General features: G+C 43.6%; 1 protein-coding gene across 4 annotated transcripts in view; it reads right to left on the bottom strand.

Moving 5' to 3' along the window:
* Positions 1–24,244, bottom strand: part of LOC132394505 (uncharacterized) — a 47,372-nt gene extending 23,128 nt beyond the window's left edge. Inside the window, exons 1-4 of one of the 4 annotated variants that reach the window (XM_059970756.1) lie at positions 23,643–24,232; positions 6,233–6,545; positions 5,718–5,825; positions 3,767–4,093 (exon numbers count right to left, since the gene is read on the bottom strand). In XM_059970756.1, coding sequence (XP_059826739.1) covers positions 3,767–4,093; positions 5,718–5,769 — 379 coding nt within the window. In that variant the 5' untranslated portion in view covers positions 5,770–5,825; positions 6,233–6,545; positions 23,643–24,232. Of the gene's footprint in view, positions 1–3,766; positions 4,094–5,717; positions 5,826–6,232; positions 6,546–7,971; positions 8,114–23,492; positions 23,606–23,642 lie in introns of those variants that run through there. The other 3 variants (XM_059970758.1, XM_059970757.1, XM_059970759.1) reach the window with 3 other exon arrangements.
* Between the last annotated feature and the right edge of the window lie 570 nt (positions 24,245–24,814).

Here is a 24,814-nt window from a genome sequence, read left to right as displayed (position 1 = left end):
AATGTTTTGAAAACTTGTCACTTGCAGCCAGTTGGCTCAGAATACAGAAGCAAGATGACACTGACTCTCTCTTGACTCAGCATCATTGTGTTTGACGTGGGCAATCGTGGCCTTCCAACAATCATGATTGTTTTTGGCAAATCTTTTTTCTACAGAAGTGGTTTGCCATTGGCTTCTTCTGGGCAGTGTCTTTACAGGATGAGTGACCCCAGCCATGATACCCGCTGCTGATACGACCATCCACCACCTGCTCCCATGGCTTCAGGTGACCCTGATCCAGGGTGGGGGGTGCACGAAGCGAGTGCTACATCTTGCCGAAAAGTGACCTGCAGGCCAACAGAGGGACAAAGTGGAAACTGCTTATATGAAAGGGGTGGGTATAATATGAGGGGGGTGTTTGCAGGAAAGGTAGCAGATGCCAGAGGAAGGAATCTCTTTTTCTTTGTTTTTTACACAGAACGGTAGCTGAGTGGAACGTGCAGCCGGGGTGGCAGTAGAGGCTGATCCATTAGGGACAGTGAAAGTGACTATTAAATAAACACTTGGATGAATGCAGAATGGAGGTTTATGTCAGGGGGAAAGGGTCAGCTTGATACTAGAGTAGGTTAAAGTTTCAGCAGAACATTTTGAGCCAAAGGACCTGTACAATGTTCTATAAACTGTGCAATTCTAACAAAATTAAGTAAGAATTGTGTAGTTCTGCAAAATGGGTCCCTGCAGCAAAAGCGGAAATTGCAACGTTGAAAATCCCCTATTGGCTGACAACACATCGGTGGGTAAAAATGTCAATCAACAGAGCAAGTCAAGATATCTTGCATCGGAAACTATATCATCAACTCAGTCTGATTTGAATGCAGGCACTTGAAGACGCTGAATGACATTCAGGACAGAGCATTGCATTTAATCGGCAGCCCAGCTTAACCCTGGACATTCACTGCATCCACCACCAGCGCACACAGGCTACAGCATGCACTGACTAAAAAAAATGCTTTGTCCTTCATCCCAGCTAACCCAGTAACTCCTCCCAAAATATATTCAGGTTGTATGTATGGCTCTCATAATTTTTTCAATGGAGATCAGCCTCTCATTCACATTCTCGAGAGCAAACAGTCCATATTTGTCCAATTTCCCCTTATTGGTCATGCCCCTAACCCAGGCAGCATTCTGGTAAACATTTTCTGCACTGGCTCTAACAAACCACAACTTCCTGCAATAGGCAAACAGAATTACACAAATAAAGTTCCTGACAGTCACACAGTGACTTCCGGACTCTCACACTCATTGCCCTAAACAGTGAAGGCAAGCGTGCAGTGGGTCTCCTTTATCACCCTGACTAGTTACGTGGCCACTCTTAGGGATCCTTCATCCCCCAGTACATCACAAATAAACCTCGTAGGATTTTAAAGTGAAGTACACACAGTAGGCACTTTATTAGCATCAGGAGTTGAACCCAGGGTGGTCTTTTGCTGCTGTAGGCCTTCTGCTTCAAGGTTCAGTGCATTCTGCATTCAGAGGTGCTCTTCTGCAAACCACTGTTGAAACATGTAGATACCTGAGTTACTGTTGTTTCTAGTCAGCGTCAACCAGTCTGGCCATTCTCCCCTGACCTCTCTCAAGAACAAGGTGTTTGCACCCACAGAACTGCTGCTTGCTGGATTTTAGGTTTATTTCCACCACTCTCTGTAAACTCTAGAGACTTTTGTATGTGAAAATCCCAGGAGGTCATCAATTTCTGAGCAACTCTAATTTCCTCATCTGGCACCAGGAATCGTTCCACGGTCAAGGTCTCTCAGATCATACTTCTGCCTCATTCTGATGTTTGCTCTCAACAACCTCTTGTCATGTCTGCATGCTTTTCTGCTTTGAGTTGCTGTGAAATGATTGGCTGATTAGATATTTGCATTAACCAGCAGGCGTACAGGCATACCTAATAAAGTGTCAACAGAGTGTATGCTAATAACTTATGAAAACTTAGTCTAGTTTACAAACTCATACGCCTGTTGTGACAGTCCTCACTTTCCATTAAAACCAGAAGGCGATGCCAACTTGTGGCTCAACCCAAGTCCCAGATTTCCTTCTTCCTAATGCTAAAGAAAATACTGCTCATGTTGGAAATCAGAAATAAAACCAAAAGAACTGGAAATATTCAGCAGATTAGACAACATGCAAGGAGAGAGAAAGAGAACTAGAATTTCAGCTCCACGAGGGGACAACCTGAAATATTAACACGGGGTCCCTCCCCATTGAAGCTACTTCTTGTGTCAGGTCTCAGCCCAACGTGTCAATGGTTATTTCCTCTTCTTACATGCTACCTGACCTGCTGAGTTCCTCCAGTATTTTGCATGCATTCCTCTGGACTTCTAGCATCTGCAGAATCTCTAAGGAGAAGCACTGTCGACGTTTCGGGCCGAGACCCTTGGTCAGGACTAACTGAAAGGAAAGATAGTAAGAGATTTGAAAGTAGGTGGGGTAGCGGAAAATATGAACTGATAGAAGACCGGAGGGGGTGGGGTGAAGCTGAGAGCCAGAAAGGTGATTGGTAAAGGGGACACAGAGCTACAGAAGGGAAATGATCATGGGACGGGAGGCCTAGGGAGAAAGATAGGAGGACGGGAGCACCAGAGGGAGATGGAGAACAGGCAGAGTGATGGGCAGAGGGACAAAACCCCCTCCAGTCTTCTCCTATTATTTTGCATTTTCCCCTCCCCTCCTACGTTCAAATCTCTTACTATCTTTCTTTTCAGTTAGTCCTGATGAAGGGTCTCAGCCCGAAACGTTGACAGTGCTTCTCCCTATAGATGCTCCCTGGCCTGCTGCATTTCACCAACATTTTGTGTGTGTTGCTTGAATTTCTAGCTTGTGCAGATTTCCTTGTGTTTGCAGAATCCCTTGTGTTTTGGGTAAATCATGTTTTTGCCCTGTGACATTTGTGACCTGGCCTGAGAAACTGCTGCAAGTAAGTATTTCATGGCTTCTGTATCCAGAGATGTTGGACAGAACATCCTTGGTTGACCCCAAACCAACAGAGCCCTCGTCAAGGACAAAAGTCACTGCTTTTTGAAGACAAGCACACACGATTGACGCTATTCAAAACTTGTTCATTCTAAGCATGGTGTGGTGTCTAACAGCTACACGTGTGCGCACATCTAACGCCAGTTAGAAACTGTTTGACCACACCCTCCTGACCCAATTAAGCAGCATAGTGTCCCAAATCAATGAAGGGAATCTCAGCTGCTTTCTCAGTTAGCTTTTGTTCTTTGTCCCAAAAAAGCAGCTGTCCCAATTACCGATGCCCCAATTAACCAAAATCCACTATCTATATCATCATGATGAATAAAATCTATTTTTGAAATTTAAAGTAATTTATAATAACTCACACAACCTGTGTGCTTGGGAAGCCACATGGAGAATTGATTTGGGACATAAGACATTGGAGCAGAATTAAGCCATTCAGCCCATCAAGTCTGTTCCACCACGCCATCATGGCTGATTTATTTTTCCCTCTCAACCCCATTCTCCCGCCATCTTCCTGCAACCTTTGACAACTATCAACTTCTGCATTAAATGTACCCAGCGACGGCCTCCACAGCCGTCTATGGCAATGAATTCCACAGACTCACCACCCTTATAAAGAAATTCCTCTTCATCTCTGTTCTAAAGGGGCAATCTTAAAATCTTATTTGTTTAAACCACTAAGGACGTCACCACAAAAACGTGACTGTCTAAAAGCAATGCAATGCTGCTGTAATCAGTTCAGCGAACGTACCTATTACTCTCACCCAAACCGCCTGCACTGCGACTCTTTTCCGGTTGATGAACAGCCGATACAGACCTTCATCTTCACGTGTTATGTTATGAATGCTAAATGACCCATTAAACGTCGAGAAAGTGATGCGCCTGCTGTAATTTTGAATCAAGGCAGGCTCCTTGCTGCTCTTGTGAAACTTCAGAATCGGTTTCAAATGTTCCTTCGTATCGTTCCTGCTGACCTTCTTCCATTGGAACACCCCAATCTGGTGCCTTTGATCTGCTTCCATGCCAGGAAACCAAACGGAGTCTCCAGTGACTGAGACCAGCTTGATTTCTTCCTCCCCTGTGTACAACATTAAGGACAGATAAGCAATCCTGCAGATGCTGGAAACTCAGAGCAACACACAAGAGATTAACACTAGATCATGGTTAAATCTGCCACCTCAGGCAAGTGTCTCGTGTTGTTCTGTGCACCAAGGGTAGGTCTTCCTCACACGAAATACCACCATTCCCCTGCTAATTACAGTTAATGAACCCATTACTCTACCTCCTGTAGCTTCTCTCTTGCACAATTTATATACACTCAGTAACCACTTCATTAGGTATACCTACTCGTTAATACAAATATCTAATGGGCCAATCATATAGCAGCAGCTCAAGGTAGCTGGGATTGGCTTGATAGTACAATGAATTTGTTGATTTATTTATTTTTGAAGTTTCAAAATATTATCTGCAAAGAAATGTCCAATAGCTCTTTTCTCATTTCATCCCCAGCAGCTGTGTCAATAGAGGATTCTTATCTATAGGGCGCTTCCCAGAGAAACACACTGGGACAGGCGCCAATTGCTGGTGGAAGATCATTAACTCAGTGTAAGGTGCCCTTTGCTCTGCCTGGGACTTGTTCATCTTCCACCAACACAAGATATCCGTGAAGGAATACTGCGACTGGCGCTTTCCAAGCTGCAGGATTGCACTGTAGCTGAGTGTGGCCAATGCAAGGCCTCAGTGGGGAAGGAGCGCAGTCCAGGATTCTGCACCACTGATCACGGAGGGACTGGCTCTCAGGCAATTCATTATGTGACACTGACACCTCATAAGGGAATGTACTGAACTGTTAGTGGAGTGAACTCTTCACAACCGGGCCTGTACTTTCTGGAGTTTAGAAGAATGAGCAGGGGATCTCACTGAAACCTGTCAAATACTGAAAGGCCGAGATAGAGTGAATATGGAGAGGATGTTTCCTATAATGGGGGGGGGGGGGGGAGGGAATCACTAGGATCATGGGACACAGCCTCAGAATAGTAGGACGTCCCATCTGGACAGCGATGAGGAGGAATTCATTTAGCCAGAGGGTGGTGAACCTGTGCAATTCATTGCCACAGACGTCTGTGCAGGCCAAAGTCATTGGGTATATTTAAAGCTCATAACTAGTGAAGGCTTCAAAGGTTACAGGGAGATGGCGGAAGGATAGGCTTGGGAGGGACAATAAGTCAGCCATGAGTGACTGGCAGAGCAGACCTGATGGGTCGAGAGGCCTGATGCAGCTCCTACATGTTATAGTGCCATGTACTCAATACCTTTTTTATTTAGACAGTTTGCCTTGTTTTGCACATCAGTTGTTTGTCAGTCTGTGTTTGTTTATGTATGAGTTTTCATAAAACTCCATTTCAGTTCTTTTTTCCTGCAAGTGCCTGCAAGAAAATAAATCATCTTTCCACACATGCATTTTAAATTTAAATTGAATGAGGCAATTGTGCATCATGAAAGAAAGTAAGGTTTTGGGATTAAAAAGGGGTGGAGATTTGGAAAATCCCACTGCAGAGCAGCCTTCAGTCCTGATCTATGCTCTTCTGGGTAATGGGCTGAATGGCCTGGTTCTGAGCTGTCTCTCTCCACGACTGCGGGCCTGACATTCAGCAGGAAGCAACAGTGCCACTGAGGCTCAGACACTCATCACCATTACTCACACGAGATCTTTGCAAAGACAGCCAACACCAACAGTAAAATAGGACTGTTCATGTCTGCAAACTGCCGCCAGCTGAGGCACAACCAACCTCGTAGACCTCCTGTGACTCCTGTGCAAAATGACAAGAGAGAGGATATTAGAGGCAATGGTGGAATTTCTTCAGCAGCAGAAAAGGGAGAGCTGAGGAAGGGAGGCCTGCAGAGATGGGGAAGGAGATGGTGAAGGATGGTAGGGATTGCGGATGCATGCACTGCTGTGGATGAGGCAGGATGTATCAGAATATATGAAAAGGATGTGTGTGTGCGGGCTTGTTATTTGGGTAATTATTATTGTCAGATTTGCCAACATACAGTGAAAACCTTTGTTTGCACACCACTAGACAGATCATTACATACACAAGTACATTGAGGTCGTACAAACAGAAAACAGAATCTAGAATGACAGAAAAAGTACAGTGCAGATAGACAATGAGGTGCAAGGGACACAATAAGGTAAATTGTGAGGGTATGAGTTTACCTTTATTGTACAAGATGTCCTTTGAAGAGCTCTATCACAGCGTGAATGAATCTTCCTTTGAGCCTGGTGGGAAATCTTCTCACATGTAAGTATATCCCACGTGATGGTAGTAGGTATAGAGAGAGTGACTGAAATGGACGTGATGATGTCGGCTCATGGTCCAGAGGCTCATTTGTTGTGCAGACCAAACCATCAGAACGGTGTGGTGAAGAAACGCGATCCAAGTGACTTTGACCATGGATGGTGCCAGATGGGGTGGTTTGAGTATCTCAGAAACCACTGATTCCCCTGAGATTATCACACAGAACAGTCTCTAGAGTTAAAAAAGAATGAAGCAATAAACAAACACCATCCAATGAGCAGCTGTTCTGTGGGTAAACAGGGCTTGTTAATGAGAGCGGTCGGAGGAGAACGGTCAGACAGGTACAAGCAGACAGTTATTCAAATAACCACACATAACGACAGTGCCGTACAGAACACACAACCTGATGAACATTGAAGAAGTTGTGCTACAGCAGCAGAAGTCCACAGACTTATACTAAGTGGACACTTCACTAGGTACAGTAGGAGCCTAATAAAGTGGAACAGAGTACCAATAATCCCATCTATTTGCAGTCGTATGCTGATGAATGCTGGCTGGCTAAACTAACCCCATCTGCATGTATATGATCCATACTTCTCCATGCCCTGCCTATTCATGCGCCTGTCCAAGTGTCGCTATCCTACATGCTTCTGTCACCTGCCCTAGCAGCCCATTCAAGTCACATACCTAAATTTACAACATAAATGTATGCACCAGGTAACTTTTTTCTTATACAAAGTGACTTTGACTAATGGCCAGGGAGGCAGAACCTTCTTTCCTTCAGACTGTGGCCAGATGAGAACTGCAGCCAGTTCTGAGCACAGGTGAGACCTCGGTTTTACGTCTCCTCTGGAGGGCTGCACTGACAGTGCTGCACTCCCTCTGCCCTGGAAAATAACTGACACATCCTGGTTTGTGCAAACTAGAACCTGTGGTCTCTGCAAGATTTTTTACTTTCTGAGAAACTCACACACCCACACACATGATAAGAACAAATTATATTTGTCAGAAAAAGTGACAATTATATTGTGGCAGCACACAAATATTGCCCTATTTAAGGAGCCATCTTAGCAAATCAACAGCTCTCTAAGACACATGGACAAAAACACGACACACGCAGACGCAGAAATTCCCACATCCATACAGACGTGAATACAAACTCACACACAAGAGTACACACCCAGATACACACAAACATGAACACAGATGCATACACAAACATGTGCACACACAAGAGCACACAAAATGCACCTGCAAAGCCACACACACACATAAATAGACACATTCCCATACAAAATCAAAAACAAAGTCGCAAACTAAAACAGAGATGCAGACCCACAAACACACACACATATGCAAGGTTGAACAGTCTGTCACATTGACACCTAAGCACTGAAGCAAGGTACAATTATGAGACCAGCAACCTTTTTGGACTTTGCCTGCCTCTGTACAATTCAGCCATTGGTTTCCTGTTTCCTTGGTGAACTACGAGGAACTTGTAGCTACACATAAAATTGGATGTGAACTGTATGTGTATAAGTGTTTGAAGGAGACACCATAAATTCAGTTGTTTATTCTAAAGTGCGACTTCATAAATAGAGTCATAAGTTTTGATAGCCAGGAAGTTCTTCTAAACTTAAACACGTCAACTACTCACCCATTCAATTCTCCACAGAACACTGTAGGAACAATGTTACTACTTTGAAGATGGTGCAGGAGAGAGATGGGCAAGGATCCTACCTGGACTGAGGTTCAGCAATTGTGTATGGATGCAGCACAACAGGAGATCTTACAGCTGAGGAGGTCGTCAGTTAGGCAAAGAATGAAAGTAAAACTGTGTTTTGAGAAGTTAGGTGTGGCAAATGCATTTAATCAGTTACTGACGTGGCTCTCCACAAACCAATTTTCCAGCCTATGAGACAATCCCTTTACCACAGCTCTTCATAGATTTAAAATAAGTTCAGTACATTTGATTGCTCAAATGCTCTTTCAAAAGTTGTAAGATGATCAATATTGAGTTCTGAATGGATTCTTCCCTGCTCTCTCCCTCCAGCTCTCACCTTGCTGAAACACTCACTCCGCTACTGGAGAATAATCAGTCAGGTGGGGATACCTTCAAACAACAAAATGGTGCATCAACCCAAGGGCAAGGGTGCTACGGTTAAAAAAAAGTGTTAACTTGTTTCAATACATTGAAACAGCAATGGAATGAATAAATGGCATTAAAATTGCAGAGAGTTGACCACAATTTTCATCATTGTGATGTATGTATACTTATTATAAATAGGCTTCATTTTGAAATAAAATAAATAGTCTCTCCACAGATGCCTCCTGATACACTGTGTTGCTCAAACGATTTGCTTGTTGCTCCAGAATGTCACGTATCTTGGAAGGTACTCACTTATTGTTATCTGCATAATGTGTCTTCTTTTGCAATTTAGTTGTTTGCCAGACTTGATGTACAGTTACTCATAAATTCTATTGCATTCCTTTATTTTCCCATAAATGCCTGCAAGAAAATGAACCTCAGGGTTTTATATGGTGATATATACAGTGATAATAAACGTACATTCACTTTGAGGTAGCAGACTGGCTTGAACATGGGCTCACTTAGAGGCATTCAAAGAGACTGAGAAAGCCTCAGCCTTCCAGATCCCTCGAATTCTTCCAGAGGGAGCGGTTGAAGCTGGCGATAACATCATCTCCTTGCTGACACACCTCAAGGATAAATGCTTAGTCCACTGCTCTACTCTCACTACACCCATGACTGTGGGGCCAGGCACAGCTCAAATGTGATTCATAAATTTGCTGACAGCACAACTGCTAACAGAACGTCAGATAGTGACAGGAAGACGTACGGGAGATAGACGAGCTGGTCGAGTGGGTTTGCAACAACAAACTTGCACTCAATGCCAGTAAGAACAAGGAATTGATTTTGGACTTCAGGATCCGGAAACTGGGAGAACACCAATTTCTCAATGAGGAGTCATTTCATGGATGTTAATGTCAGAGGATCTATCCCAACATATTGACGTAATGAAGAAGGAGGTATGCCTGCAGCTATACTTCATTAGGAGTTTGAGGGGAGTCAATATCTCAAAGACTTTAGCAAATTTCTCCAAGTCAATTTTTGGAGTCAAGTTAGGAAAAGGGGAAGTACAACGAGATCTAGGTGTTCTTGTACATCAGTCAATGAAAGCAAGCATGCAGGTACAGCAGGCAGTGAAGAAAGCTAATGGCGTGCTGGCCTTTATAACAAGAGGAATTGAGTATAGGAGTAAAGAGGTCCTTCTGCAGCTGTACAGGGCCCTGGTGAGACCACACCTGGAGTACTGTGTGCAGTTTTGGTCTCCAAATTTGAGGAAGGACATTCTTGCTATTGAGGGAGTGTAGCGTAAGTTCACAAGGTTAGTTCCCGGAATGGCGGGACTGTCATATGTTGAAAGATTGGAGCGACTGGGCTTGTATACACTGGAATTTAGAATGATGAGAGGGGATCTGATTGAAACATATAAGATTATTAAGGGATTGGACACATTGGAAGCAGGAAGCATGTTCCCACTGATAGGTGAGTCCAGAACTAGAGGCCACAGTTTAGGAATAAGGGGTAGGCCATTTAGAACAGAGATGCGGAAAAACTTTTTTCACCCAGGGAGTGGTGGATATGTGGAATGCTCTGTCCCAGAAGGTAGTGGAGGCCAAGTCTCTGGATGCATTCAAGAGAGAGTTAGATAGAGCTCTTATAGGTAGCGGGGTCAAGGGATATGGGGTGAGGGCAGGAATGGGGTACTGATTGTGTATGATCAGCCATGATCACGGTGATTGGTGGTGCTGGCTAGCAGGGCTGAATGGCCTACTCCTGCACCTACTGTCAATTGTCTATTGTCTATTGACCTGCTACCTCAGAGCTGGGTGTGCCTGCACCCACGTGACACATTCCCACACCCTGGCTCTCCTCTATCACCTGTCCCACACCCCTCACACTGTGCGCCATCCTCACCATTCAAGTCAAGTCACTTTTTATTGTCATTTCAACCACAACTGCTGGTACAATACTTAGTAAAAATGAGTCAACATTTTTCAGGACCATGGTGCTACATGAAACAATAGAAAAACTACACTGAAACTACTAAAAACAACACAAAAACTACACTAGACTACAGACTTACACAGGACTGCAGAAAATGCAGAAAACAGTGCAGGCAGCACAATAAATAATAGGCAGTACAATAAAGACAATAGGCACAATAGAGGGCAGTAGGTTGGTGTAGGTCTTGGCTCTGGGTATTGAGGATGTGTTGCCAATAAGGCATTTATTTAACTTTATTGAATTTCCTCTTTCAATAATTTGTTTGTAAGTATTTATAGTTAAAATTAAAGGTTGATAACTACGTTACAGTTTAACAAAGGTAAAATTCATTGTCTATGATATATCGCGGCATGTGATGATGTCACCCCCGGTTTCGTCACGTCTTGTGTGTAAGAGAAACAGGAAAGTGAGGGCCTGCATGTGCAGGACCAACATGAAAAGCTTCATTTCTACCCACAAAGAAACATCATAGAAGCAACGCCGTAAGTTCATATGACAGTTGATATGTTGAAGTAAAAATATTAACACTAATTCTGTTAAAAGAAATAACGGTTGATGAGGTCTATTTTCTTGTGCCATTGTAAGCATTGCTGGACAGATTGTGTTGGAGTCTACCTAAAGCTGTTGATGGTTTAAGCAGATTCTGCCTGTATGCTGTACTTTAATGTAGTACATTTTGTTATAGTTTTATTTTTACGAATATTTATGATGCAAATGTGTCAAGAAGGAAAAAAACTGTATTTGTTTTGTATTATTTTAACAACAGTTTTCACTCTACAACGTTAATGTGGAAGAGTGAACAGTAAACAGTTAATCTTACTGCGACTCGGTCTTCATTGGCTCTGGTTTAACTTGGTGTTTAGTCAGAGTTTTAATACACTGCACGAGAACGCTACAGTGAAAGGGAGCTGTCACTAGATTTTTCGACAAGCGGTACGATGTCTTCGCAATCAAGAATCAAGTCATTTGCATTCAGTGCCAGGAGCAGTAGCATGTCAGCAAGTGTGGCTGCCCTCGCAAGAGCTAAAGCAGAAGCCGCCAAGGTGCGAGTGCCATACGCTAACCAAGAAGCAAAACTGAACGTGGAAAAGGCTGCCAGAGAAGCGGGAAGTACAAGAAGAGGACCGTAAGACCAGTTGGAAAAGGGAAGGATAGATGCAGAGTTAGAAGTGCTGATGCTACAACGGGAAGCTGATGCAGCCATGGTGGAAGCAGAAGCATTGGAAAATGCTAGAAATGCATGTTCTAGATGAAACTGTAAAACCTGCATCAGAAAGGGCCAAATTGGAACGTACCAGTGAATATGTCCAATCTCAAATGGACCTGCAGATTCATTTTCCCTCTCCATACTTGCCTGTTGGTATCCCATCTCATGTGAAATCGTAGGGAAGCTTCATTGCGTTGCATCCAGCTGGGGAAGATAACTCACAACTGCAACTTTGCAACAAACTCAAGAATGAAAGGGCTGACAACAAATACTTCCCGACACCAAACTTACCAGATTCGGCAAGAGCAGAGACAAAGGCTGAAGGCAGAACATCAAATCCCATAATGAACGTAAGTGCTCAATTGTATGCCCCCCAAGATAATCCTCCAGCTAGGACGCCACCTGTAGCAGAACCCTTGGCACAGCATTTAGCACAACGAGACCTCGTCAATTCAGGACTGTATCAGTTTGAGGATAAGCCTGAAAATTACTGTGCATGGTACTCCTCATTCACCAGTGAAGCCAGCGAAGTCCAGGTCACTACAACCCAAGAGTCGGACCTTATGACTAAATGGCTGGGAAAGGAATCAAGTGAACAGGTGAAACGCACACGCTCAATGTACGTCAATGACCCCAAGCTAGCCTTACGCAAAGCATGGGAAAGACTTCGGGAGTGCTATGCGGCCCCTGAAATTATTGAAAGGGCGCTATTTCAATGGCTGGACAATTTTCCTAGGGCGTCAGCCAAAGACCATACTAAACTACAAGAACTCAGAGATTTACTCATGGAGATTGAAGGTGCTAAAGAAGACGGCTATTTAACTGACCTGTCGTACCTAGATACTTCACGCGGAATTGGACCAATTGTGGACAAACTTCCATTTGGGTTGCAGAAGAGGTGGGTGTCTATTGGCACAGAGTAAGACGAAGAGAACGGTGGTAGATTCCCCACCTTTAAGTATTTTAGTAGGTTTGTGTGCGAGGAGGCGAAGACACGAAACAACCCTAGCTTCATCAATCAAAGTAGCACCACAACTCACACCAAGCCAGTCAAGTCCATTTCGAATAATTTTGCCATCAATAAACCTGTCTTAGTGCATAAAACTGAAGTGTCCACAACCAACAATGAGCCTAGCAAGAATTCTTCATTGTACAACAAACCCCACCCCCTCAGAAAATGTACAATGTTTAGAAACAAACCCTTTGACATAAGAATAGCTCTTCTCAAGGAAAAAGGAATATGTTTTAAGTGCTGTTCCTCTACCTCCCACCTCGTTAGAGAGTGTACATTTCCCGTAAAGTGCTCAGAATGCAACAGCACTAATCACGATGGGGCCATGCATCCCGGCCCATCACCACAAACTGCCAAGGCTTCTTCACCCTCACAAGAGGATGGCAGGGAGGGTAAGGATCACCCTGATACAACTATTGTTAACTCAAGCTGCACAGAAGTTTGCGGTTCAGGTCAGTCAAGTCGTTCATGCTCAAAGAACTGCCTCACTAAGGTATACCCTAAGGGAGCCAAAGACAAGGCCATCAAAGTCTAAGTAATACTGGACGACCAGAGCAACCGCTCACTAGTCAGACTAGAGTTCTTTGAATTGTTCAGCGTAGAGAGTAATCCATTCCCATACTACCTCAGAACTTGCTCTGGCATCGCAGAAACATCTGGCAGGGAGACAGAAAGCTTTAATCTCGAGTCACTGGATGGCAAAATCGTCATTAGTCTCCCTCTGCTGTTGGAGTGCAACGAGATCTTGAATAACCAATCTGAGATTCCGATGCCAAGCACAGTGCTACACCAGCCACATCTCCACCACATCCCAGAGCTGGATCCAGAAGCAGAAATAATTATGCTATTTGGAAGAGATGTTCTTGAGGTGCACAGTCAGACAGCAGATCAATAGACCACATGACACCCCCTTCACCCAACAACTGGATCTGGGCTGGGTGGTGATAGGAGAGGTGTGCCCTGGCAATGTACACAAACCGACAGTGAACACGCTCAGGACTAATGTGCTAGAGAGTGGCCGCCATTCAATTTTTCAGCCCTCTACAAGCATTATGTGTATCAAAGAAGCACAACAAAGGTCCAAGCATAGTAAAGTAACTGAGAAGATACTGAGACAGTCAGTCTTTGCCCAATCTGAGCACGACAATAAACTTGCTCCATCAGTGGAAGACACCATCTTCTTAAAAATAATGGACACCAAGGTCTTCAGAGATGAAGCAAACAATTGGATTACCCCACTACCGTTCAGAGAGCCAAGCCAGCACTTGTCAACAACAAAGAGCAGGCAGTCATGGAGGCCTACCCACCGGTTGACTGTGCTCCAGCGATCAAGGACCTAGATCTAGGTGGAGAAAGGAGGTTGGGTCTCCTTTGGAAGATCACAACTGACACATTCACGTTCTCCATGCTGACCACGAACAAACCATTTACCCGCCGTGGAGTTCTCTCCACTGTCAACAGTGTTTTCGATCCCCTGGGTCTACTGGCACTGGTTACAATCCAGGGAAGAGCCCTCCTCAGAGGACTTACCTCCGAGCTCCCCAACTGGGACACTCCACTACCAGAAGACAAGCTAAGCAGATGGGAAGCTTGGAGAGACTCACTTCAAGATCTAAGAGAGCTTCATGGCCCACATGGTGTTCCCCACTCTCAGAAACCAGCCAAAGCAATAGAAACCTGGATTGGTCATGACAAGGAAGGACGAGCACAATACTTTGAGAACCTGGAATCCAGTTTAAAGGAAATTAGTCGAATTGTCCATATTTACCTGATTAGAAAAGAAGACACTCGGACACACTCACTGGCAGTGTCTTTGCACTGTGATGATGATGCTATCAGTGTCAGTGGGCAAAATCGATTGCGCCAGCAGATTACTGCCGCGTGCAAGCATGGAAGTGACCCGTATGTTGTAGCTGGCTCCATCTCACGACGGATGTGGAAGTGCAACATGGAGACAATGGAGTGGGAACAATGCTCATCACTGCCTTCATTGTCTTCAGTACACTCTTGTAACTGTCCCAAGTGAAGATGCAATTTATTCATCGGGTGGGAAAACCCTTCAGAATACACCTTCTAGTGCTGTCATTATTATGTGGTCTGTGATAATGTGTGGGTTGAAGCTAATCGGCTGGAGACTACAGCGTCTTGTGCTGCTGGTGTTCACCATAATGGAACTATCTATCTACTGGGTGAGGAATAGAATGACCTGGACTTCTTTATCAAACCATCTTGTCTCATTCAGTGTTTTGACACGTGTTCCAGGACATGCCAGTTAAAATCATATCACCTCCCCTTTGCAGGCCGTACGCATGCTGCTAATCACAAGGACCTGATTTTAACAGTAGCTGAAGGAGATTCTCTGGTATGTTACAACCCACTGCTAATCAGCTTTACCAGACTGCGCTTCCCCGAAGTTTGGAGTCCTGTGCCCTCTCTGTGGAAGATTGCCAGCTGCATGGCTGCATTTATGTTTTCAGAGATAAATGTAAAAAGAGTGATGTCAAAGCATTAAAACTGAACCCTGCCACATCTGTAGTATCAGTGATAAGTGGAATTGAGATATTGCTGACAAATTGGCAATTTTTTTTTAGCGTGATACTAACCAAGTACAGTATACAGGAGTGTTTAGGATTTAATTTGTTGACTGCACAAAGTTATTTTTTTAAAACTTCTGCAGATAACAAAATTTCAGTACTACGTTTGTTTTCAAAGACATTAATTATCCTAAAAATGTCAAACTATTGTCATGTTCTATTCCAGACAGAGACTATTTGCAGAGGTAGTACTACTTCTACCTAAAGACTGAGCTAAAGTTCTGTTCCGTGTTCTACCCAAAGACTGATCTAGAGATTAAAGTTCAGTACCGTGACAAAGGTCAGGTGGGGAGTGTGTTGCCCTTAAGGCATTTATTTAACTTTATTAAATTTCCACTTTAAGTAGTTTGTTTGTAAGTATTTCTAGTTAACGATAAAGGTTAATAACTCCGTTACAGTTTAACAAAGGTAAAATTCATTGTCTATGATATATTACGGCAAGCAATGACAGCACCCCTGGTTTGGTCGCGTCTTGTGTGTAAGTTCTAGTTTCGAGAAACAGAGGGCCTGCATGTGCAGGACCAATGTGGAACGCTCCATTTCTACCCACAAAGAAACATCATAGAAGCAACGCTGTAGGTTCATATGACAATTGATATGTTGAAGTAAAAATATTAAAGCTGATTCAGTTAAAATAAATGTCGGTTGATGAGGTTTATTTTCTTGTGCCATTGTAAGCATTGCTGGACAGATTGTGTTGGAGTCTACCTAAAGCTGTTGATGGCTTAAGCAGATTCTGCCTGTATGCTGTACTTTAATGTAGTACATTTTGTTATAGTTTTATTTTTACAAATATTTATGATGCAAATGTGTCAAGAAGGAAACAAACGCTGTATTGGTTTTGTATTATTTTATCAATAGTTTTCACCATACGATGTTAATGTGGAAGAGTGAACAGTAAACGGTTACTCTTACTGCAACTCTGTCCTCATTGGCTCTGGTTTAACTTGGTGTTTAGTCAGAGTTGCAACACACTGCACGAGAACACTACAGACGAGTCTGACGGCTTCGGGACGAAAATGTTCGTAGTCAGGTCGTGAGAGCCCAAATGCTTAGGTGCCTTTTGCCAGATGGCAGGAGCGAGAAGAGCTTGTATGATGGGTGCATGGAGTCTCATCATTTCCATGATCCCCATCATGCTTTTCTGCTGCCAGATTTACAAACTTGCTCTCTGCTCCACATTGACAAACTGCTCAAAAGGTTGCAGGCTCTCTAGCTATGTACATGTGCCCAAGACTTTGCACAGTACTGTATTCTGTCACAACCAGCTACATCCACAGGCATGCATATGCCATAACCCGGGGCTTCCCTCGCCATCTCCAGACACACTGCTGCAGTCCATTCTCCCACAGTGCCCCCTTCTCTGCTGCCCCTCCCATAATCACCTCACAGACCCATGGCTATATTTATCACACATTAATCTGAAGATGGAGGCAGAAGGAGAAATGCATCATTTGCATCAACTACCAGAGCCATCTAAGAATGCGCTGGGCAGCCCGCAGTTGTTGCCGCACTTCTGCCAACAACAAAGCATGGACACAACTCAGTAACCCCAACCCGTACGTCTCTGGAATGTCTTTGTGCGGTGAGGGGGAACAAAGCTCCCAGAGAAAACCCACGTGGTCACAGGGAAAACACCGACTGTGGACTGCTAGTGTTGTAAAGCACGCGCCTTCCAGGAACTCGAAAGTTAGAGTGTGGACTTGGTAAACAGGACCTTATCAAACAAGCAGCAGATGTCACAATCTCCACCCACAGGAAACCAAAGTTATTTTTGAGTCAGTGAGGAAGCTGAGTATGATTGGTTGGCCGTTTTAAAGTTGATACCAAGTTTATTCTCACACACAGAAGTACTTGTATGCACAGCTGTAATGAAAGACTTACTTGAGCAGCATCATATAAATTGTATTTTGTGGGCAAGGGGTAGAGTCTTGGAGGATTTGATTGGACTATAGGAAGATGAACTGAGATCGGTGTAAGTAGGTGGTTAGTCGTCAGCACTGACACATGGGGCCAAAGAGCTTGTTCTGTGATGAAGGGTTTATCTCAAAAATGACAAGTCACTGTTTACAAGATTTTACTGATTTTGGTGTAAGGTAACTTAGAACAGTACATTACTACACAGAACAGTTCAGTCAAGATGTTGTGCTAATAACACTTGCAGTAAGAGTATTTGAATTAAACTAACTTAACTAATTAAACTTCAGCAAGTTGATCATTGAGTACAGGAGGAAGAAGCCGGAGATCCATGAGCCATTATTTCTTTATATTTTTATTTGCACAGTCTGTCTTATTCTGCACATTGGTTGTTTGTCAGTCTTTGTTTATGTATATTTTTCATAAATTATATATTCTGACCTGAAAAATAATTGTCACATCTTGGTTTTTCAAATTAGAGCCTGTGGTCACTGCAGGATTATTTATTTATTGAGAAACACACACAACCACACACATGATAAAATCATGTTGTATTTGTCACATAGTGAAAATTATATTGTGGCAGCCCACACGTATTGCCACACTTACAAACTTAGCATGTCAACAGCTCACTAAGTCACACACACACACACACACACACACACACACACACACACACAAGCAGACACACAAAAACATGACACACGCAGACTCAGAAATTCCCACATCCACACAGACATGAATACACACAAACTCACACACAAGAGTACACACCCAGATAAACACATAAACATGTACACACACAACAGCGCACACACAAAAATGCACCTGCAAAGCCACACACACACACATCCATACATAAATAGAGACTCATCCTTATATAAAATCAAAAGCAAAGTCGCAAACTAAAACAGAGATGCAGACCCACAAACACACACACATATGCAAGGTTGAACAGTCTGTCACATTGACACCTAAGCACTGAAGCAAGGTACAATTATGAGACCAGCAACCTTTTTGGACTTTGCCTGCCTCTGTACAATTCAGCCATTGGTTTCCTGTTTCCTTGGTGAACTACGAGGAACTTGTAGCTACACATAAAACTGGATGTGAACTGTATGTGTATAAGTGTTTGAAGGAGACACCATAAATTCAGTTGTTTATTCTAAAGTGCGACTTCATAAATAGAGTCATAAGTTTTGATAGCCAGGAAGTTCTTCTAAACTTAAACACGTCAACTACTCACCCATTCAATTCTCCACAGAACACTGTAGGAACAATGTTACTACTTTGAAGATGGTGCAGGAGAGAGATGGGCAAGGATCCTACCTGGACTGAGGTTCAGCAATTGTGTATGGATTCAGCACAACAGGAGATCTTACAGCTGAGGAGGTCGTCAGTTAGGCAAAGAATGAAAGTAAAACTGTGTTTTGAGAAGTTAGGTGTGGCAAATGCATTTAATCAGTTACTGACGTGGCTCTCCACAAACCAATTTTCCAGCCTATGAGACAATCCCTTTACCACAGCTCTTCATAGATTTAAAATAAGTTCAGTACATTTGATTGCTCAAATGCTCTTTCAAAAGTTGTAAGATGATCAATATTGAGTTCTGAATGGATTCTTCCCTGCTCTCTCCCTCCAGCTCTCAACTTGCTGAAACACTCACTCCGCTACTGGAGAATAATCAGTCAGGTGGGGATACCTTCAAACAACAAAATGGTGCATCAACCCAAGGGCAAGGGTGCTACAGTTAAAAAAAAGTGTTAACTTGTTTCAATACATTGAAACAGCAATGGAATGAATAAATGGCATTAAAATTGCAGAGAGTTGACCACAATTTTCATCATTGTGATGTATGTATACTTTTTATAAATAGGCTTCATTTTGAAATAAAATAAATAGTCTCTCCACAGATGCCTCCTGATACACTGTGTTGCTCAAACGATTTGCTTATTGCTCCAGAATGTCACGTATCTTGGAAGGTACTCACTTATTGTTATCTGCATAATGTGTCTTCTTTTGCAATTTAGTTGTTTGCCAGACTTGATGCACAGTTACTCATAAATTCTATTGCATTCCTTTATTTTCCCATAAATGCCTGCAAGAACATGAACCTCAGGGTTTTATATGGTGATATATACAGTGATAATAAACGTACATCGACTTTGAGGTAGCAGACTGGCTTGAACATGGGCTCACTTAGAGGCATTCAAAGAGACTGAGAAAGCCTCAACCTTCCAGATTCCTTGAATTCTTCCAGAGGGAGCGGTTGAAGCTGGTGGTAACATCATCTCCTTGCTGACACACCTCAAGGATACATGCTTAGTCCACTGCTCTACTCTCTCTACACCCATGACTGTGGGGCCAGGCACAGCTCAAATGTGATTCATAAATTTGTTGACAGCACAACTGCTAACAGAACTTCAGATGGTGACAGGAAGACGTATGGGAGATAGACGAGCTGGTCGAGTGGTTTTGCAACAACAAACTTGCACTCAATGCCAGTAAGAACAAGGAATTGATTTTGGACTTCAGAATCTGGAAACTGGGAAAACACCAATTTCTCAATGAGGAGTCATTTCATGGATGTTAATGTCAGAGGATCTATCCCAACATATTGACGTAATGAAGAAGGAGGTATGCCTCCAGCTATACTTCATTAGGAGTTTGAAGGGAGTCAATATCTCAAAGACTTTAGCAAATTTCTGCAGATGTGTTCTAACTGGATATGAAGGCTCCCATGCACAGGGTTGAAAGGGTGGAGACTAGGCCAGCTTCATCACGGAGATAAGCTCCACACACTCATGAACACTGTCAAAAGGTGACACACATCTTTAAAGACACCCATCACTTAAGACATGCTCTCTTCTTATTGTGACCATCAGGGAGGAGATACAGGAACCTATCTCTCTCTCGCACACACACACACACACAATATTTCAGGAACAGCTTCTTCCCTTTCACCATCAGATTTCTGAAAGGACAATGAACACTATTATAATTAATAAATAAATAAGTGTGTGTGTGTGTGTGTGTATTAATTTGTAGTTTTAATTATTATGTATTGTAAAGCTCTGCTGCCACAAAGCAACAAATTGTACTACTCATGCCATTGATATTAAACCCGATTCTGGTTCCCATTCTGATTCCAAAAGGGAGCATCCATCATACAGGACTCCCACCAACCAGGTACACCCTCTTATCAGTATTACCTTCAGGGAGGAGGTACAGAAGCCTGAAGTATTAATGAGGAGAGGGCTTGTCCCAGATGGTGGTGGACCCTTAGGAACTGCTTTTTCAACTACACCACCATCTTTCTAAATGGTCTATGAGCAATGAACACTACCTCGCTATTCCTATTTTGCACAATTTATTTGTTTTATTTCTGAATGTAACCTTTATTTGGGCCGGCACAGAACATTGAGGGGGATGGTCACGAGTTCAAACTTGACCGGGTCCCAAACTGGGCAACAGCAGGATCTGCACAGAGGAAAAGCCTGGCAATCGCGTTCCATATCTTGCCAGGAATCCCTATGGACAACTACACTATCCAGAGGGTCAACAGGCATTGACGACAACTCAACGGCAATCAACAACAACAATAAACCTTGAGTAATCTTGCACTGCAGCTTCGAAACAAAAAAAATGCACAATAAACTGTATGTCCTAGAGTACTCAATGTACTTATGATCCGTTTAGCTGGCATGCAAATTAAGGTTTTCACTGCATCTTGCCAGATACAAAGTTCACCCATCCACATCCTTGACTCATACAGTATTGCAGAAATGTCTGAGGCATGTATGAAGGGGGCAAGGAGAGAGGAATCATGGTTGGGAAAAGGGGAAGAGAGAGCAGGGAGTGTGAAGCACTGGGCAGACATTTTGTAATGATCAATGAACTGAATGTTTGGAATCAAATGACCTTCCCTGGTGTCTCAGAGCTGGTTGTGCCTGCACCCACACCCCGCCCCGGTACTCCTCTATCACCTGTCCCACACCCCTTACACAGTGCTCCATCCTCGCCATTCCCATCATCCTTTGCTCCTGCCAGAGTTACAAACTCACTCTCCGCTCCACGTTGACAAACTGCTCAAAAGGTTGCAGGCCCTCTAGCTATGTACATGTCCCAAAGACATTTGCACAGTACTGTATTCTGTCACAACCAGCTACATCCACAGGCATGCATGTGCCATTACCCAGGGCTTCCCTCACAATCTCCAGACACATTGCTGCAGTCCATTCTCCCACAGTACCCCCTTCGCTGCTGCCCCTCCCATAATCACCTCACAGACCATGGCTATATTTATCACAGATTAATCTGAAGATGGAGGCAGAAGGAGAAATGCATTATTTGCATCAACTACCAGAGCCGTCTAAGAATGCGCCGGGCCCCCCACAGTTGTCGCCACACTTCTGCCAACAACAAAGCATGGCCACAACTCAGTAACCCCAACCCTTATGTCTCTGGAATGTCTTTGTGCGGTGAGGGGGACCAAAGCCCCCAGAGAAAACCCACATGGTCACGGGGTAAACACCGACTGTGGATTGCTAGTGTTGTAAAGCACTCGCCTTCCAGGAACTCGAAAGTTAGAGTGTGGACTTGGAAAACAGGAAATAATCAAAGCAAGCCACAATCTACACCCAGAGAAAATCTAAGTTAGTTTATGAGTCAGGAGAAAGGTGAGTATGACCGGTTGGCCGTTGTAAAGTTGATATCAAGTTTATTCTCATACAGAGAAGTACTCGAGTGCACAGCTGTAATGAAAGACTGAGATCGCTGTAAGTAGGTGGTTAGCGGTAAGCACTGACAAAAATTAATCTAACGTAGCACATGTTGATATATTGGTATCTTGATATTAAAGAGCTTGTTCTGTGCTGAAGGGTTTATCTCAAAAATGACGTTACTTTTTACAAGATTTTACTGATTTTGCTGTAAGGTAACTTAGAACGGTACATTACTACACAGTACAGTCAAGATGTTGTGCTGATAACACTTCTAGTAAGAATATTTCAATTAAACTAATTTAACTAGTTAAACTTAAGCAAGTTGATTATTGACTACTTGAAGCAGGAGGTCCATGAACCTGTCCGCATTAGGGATCAGGGGTGGAGAGGGTCAGTTACTTTCAATTCCTTGCCATTACCATATCAGGGATGTGGAAACAGCAATGTCAACTCTGACACATTCCACAACCCACAGAGTCACTCTCAAGGACTCTGTAACATTATTTCTTTATATTTTTATTTGCACAGTCTGTCTCATTCTGCACATTGGTTGTTTGTCAGTCTTTGTTTATGTATATTTTTAATATATTATATTGTATTTCTTTATTTTCCTGTAAATGCCTGCAAAAAATTAATCTAAGGTAGCATATGGTGATATATTGGTACCTTGATATTAAATTTACCTTGAACTTTAAACCTGTGCACATATGTGATCTGATATGCTGGGAGGCCTTAGTATTATTGGAGTGATATTAGTGCATTCGGCGCATCTATACTAAAGCCAGTCGTCTATGTTTTCGAAACCTTGTCAATGAAAGTTACAGCGAATCGGATGTGACAGGTCGGGAGCTCACATGAATTGCACCCCAAACTGCCAGCTAGTCCGCTTGTAACCTGAACCAAAACCGACCGCCGTCTGCAATAAAATAGAAACTGGCTGAAACTGCGTGGATCCCGTCCCGTCTCCCTGGGACTTCTTCAAACAACAACCTGCCTCATTTTAATCTGCCGCCGTGCTAGAGCATTGCCAACTCAACTCATACGTTTCTGCTTTTGGTAGAGATCTTTACAGAAACCGATTCCGAAGAGGAGATGGTAAACCAGATTGAACCATCCCACAAGCAACATCTCTGTACCCGCAGCGAACGCAAGGGATAGCGTATTGAAAAAAAATAATGTTTTTATTCACACCACTTTCATTTAAATATTTTAAACGAAAACATCAGCGAGTCCGCCCAATATACACCCACCGTCACCCCCACACCTATGTCAAAAGAGATCTGTTTACACTATTTGCGCCAGAATATTGGCAAATATTTTCATCGGGGGCGATTAAAACATCCTCCTTATTGAAAGCGCACTGCTGCCCCTCGCAGCCCCATCCCCCGAAGCAAGTGGACACGGATGGGAGGGGGCTGAACACGGAGAATAGCTTGGTGGGCACATGGATGGAGCCAAAGAGCTTGATTCCATGTTGCGTTGAGACCATTCGGCCCCTCGGGTCTGCCCCTGCAGACTCGGTGACACCGTGTACCCCCTCTCCAGGAAGTCCCGGCCACGGGCCAGTGAAGGACCACCTTGGCCAGGACCGGGAGCAAGCAGACCAGGAGGCTCTGCTCCACGAGCTGACTCACCTTCCTTCCACGCCAGGTGCTCGAAGATCAGGAGAGGGCTGAACTGCAGCTACAGCCAAGGCACGGTGCACGCAGAAACTCGCGACTGATGCACTTCACTCACCCAGACAACAACACCCCAGGACGGGGAATGGCTGCTGACAGACCTACCTTGAGATTGTGCCGTGGGAAAAGAAATGCGTGGCGAGAGCTGGACGTCCTGATCAATAAGAAGTTTTCTTCGATGCTGTCGTCGGCAAGTGTCCCGCTCTGGGAACTCTGCGGCGCCCGGAGGCCGTTCACGGTAGGGTGTTTAAATCCCCGTGAATACAGTTAGCCGCTGTCGTTAACTACTTTGTGAACTATCTGGAATTTCCCACGACATTGTTATGTCTCAGAGGCTAAAATCTGACGTATCGGGTCCCTGCACACAACGCTGTTGATAAGGGGTAGGGCTTCAGATTCCTGAATCATTGGGGCCTCTTCTGGGGGAGGTAAAACCTGTACAAAAAAAGAACCGACCCAAAGAGAACCAATATCCGAGCAGGCAGGTTTAATAGAGCTGTTAGAGAGGATTTAAACTAATTTGGCAGGGGGATTGGAAACGGACTGATAGGGCTGAGGAAGGGGAAAACAGAAATAAATCAAAGATAGTATGCAACAGATGATAGAAAGGACAGGCAGGAGATGATTCGTAACCACAGTCAGTGGGGTGAGTTACTAGGCAATTGAGGTGTGGTGCAGTTAAAATAGAAAGCAACAAATACTGATCTGAAAGTGTTATAGTTGAATACACGCATAAGAAATAAAGTGGACATCTTTGAAATTCAGCTGCAGATTGGCAACTATGACGTTGTGGCCATTTCTGAAACTTGGCTAAAGGATGGCTGCCGAATATCCAGGGATATACAGTGTATCGGAAAGATAGGTTAGTAGGTAGGGGGTTGGTGTGACCCTGTGGATAAGAAATAATATTAAATCATTAGAAAGGGAAATCGGAAGGTGTAGAGTCTTTATGGGTTGAGCTAAGAAATGGCAGGTGTAAAAGGACTCTAATGGCAGTTCTATACAAGCCTCCAAGCAACAGCCCAGATGTACATTACAAATTATAGCAGGAGATAGAAAAGGCATGTCAGAAGGTCAATGTCATGGTAATAGTTGAGGATTTTAACATGAAAATGGATTGGGAAACCTGGGTCAGTACTGGACCTCGAGAGAGAATTTGTAGCATGTCTAAGAGATCGCTTTTTAGAACAGCTTGTTGTTGAGCCCACTAGGGGATCAGATGTGCTGGTTTGAGTGTTGTGCAATGATCCAGAGGTGAGAAGAGAGTTTAAGAGCAT

The sequence above is a fragment of the Hypanus sabinus genome, chromosome 5, assembly GCF_030144855.1.
Source record: "Hypanus sabinus isolate sHypSab1 chromosome 5, sHypSab1.hap1, whole genome shotgun sequence".
NCBI lineage: Eukaryota > Metazoa > Chordata > Chondrichthyes > Myliobatiformes > Dasyatidae > Hypanus > Hypanus sabinus.
Note: the sequence above shows the minus strand (reverse complement) of the source record. Positions and strands in the feature narration are given on the sequence as shown.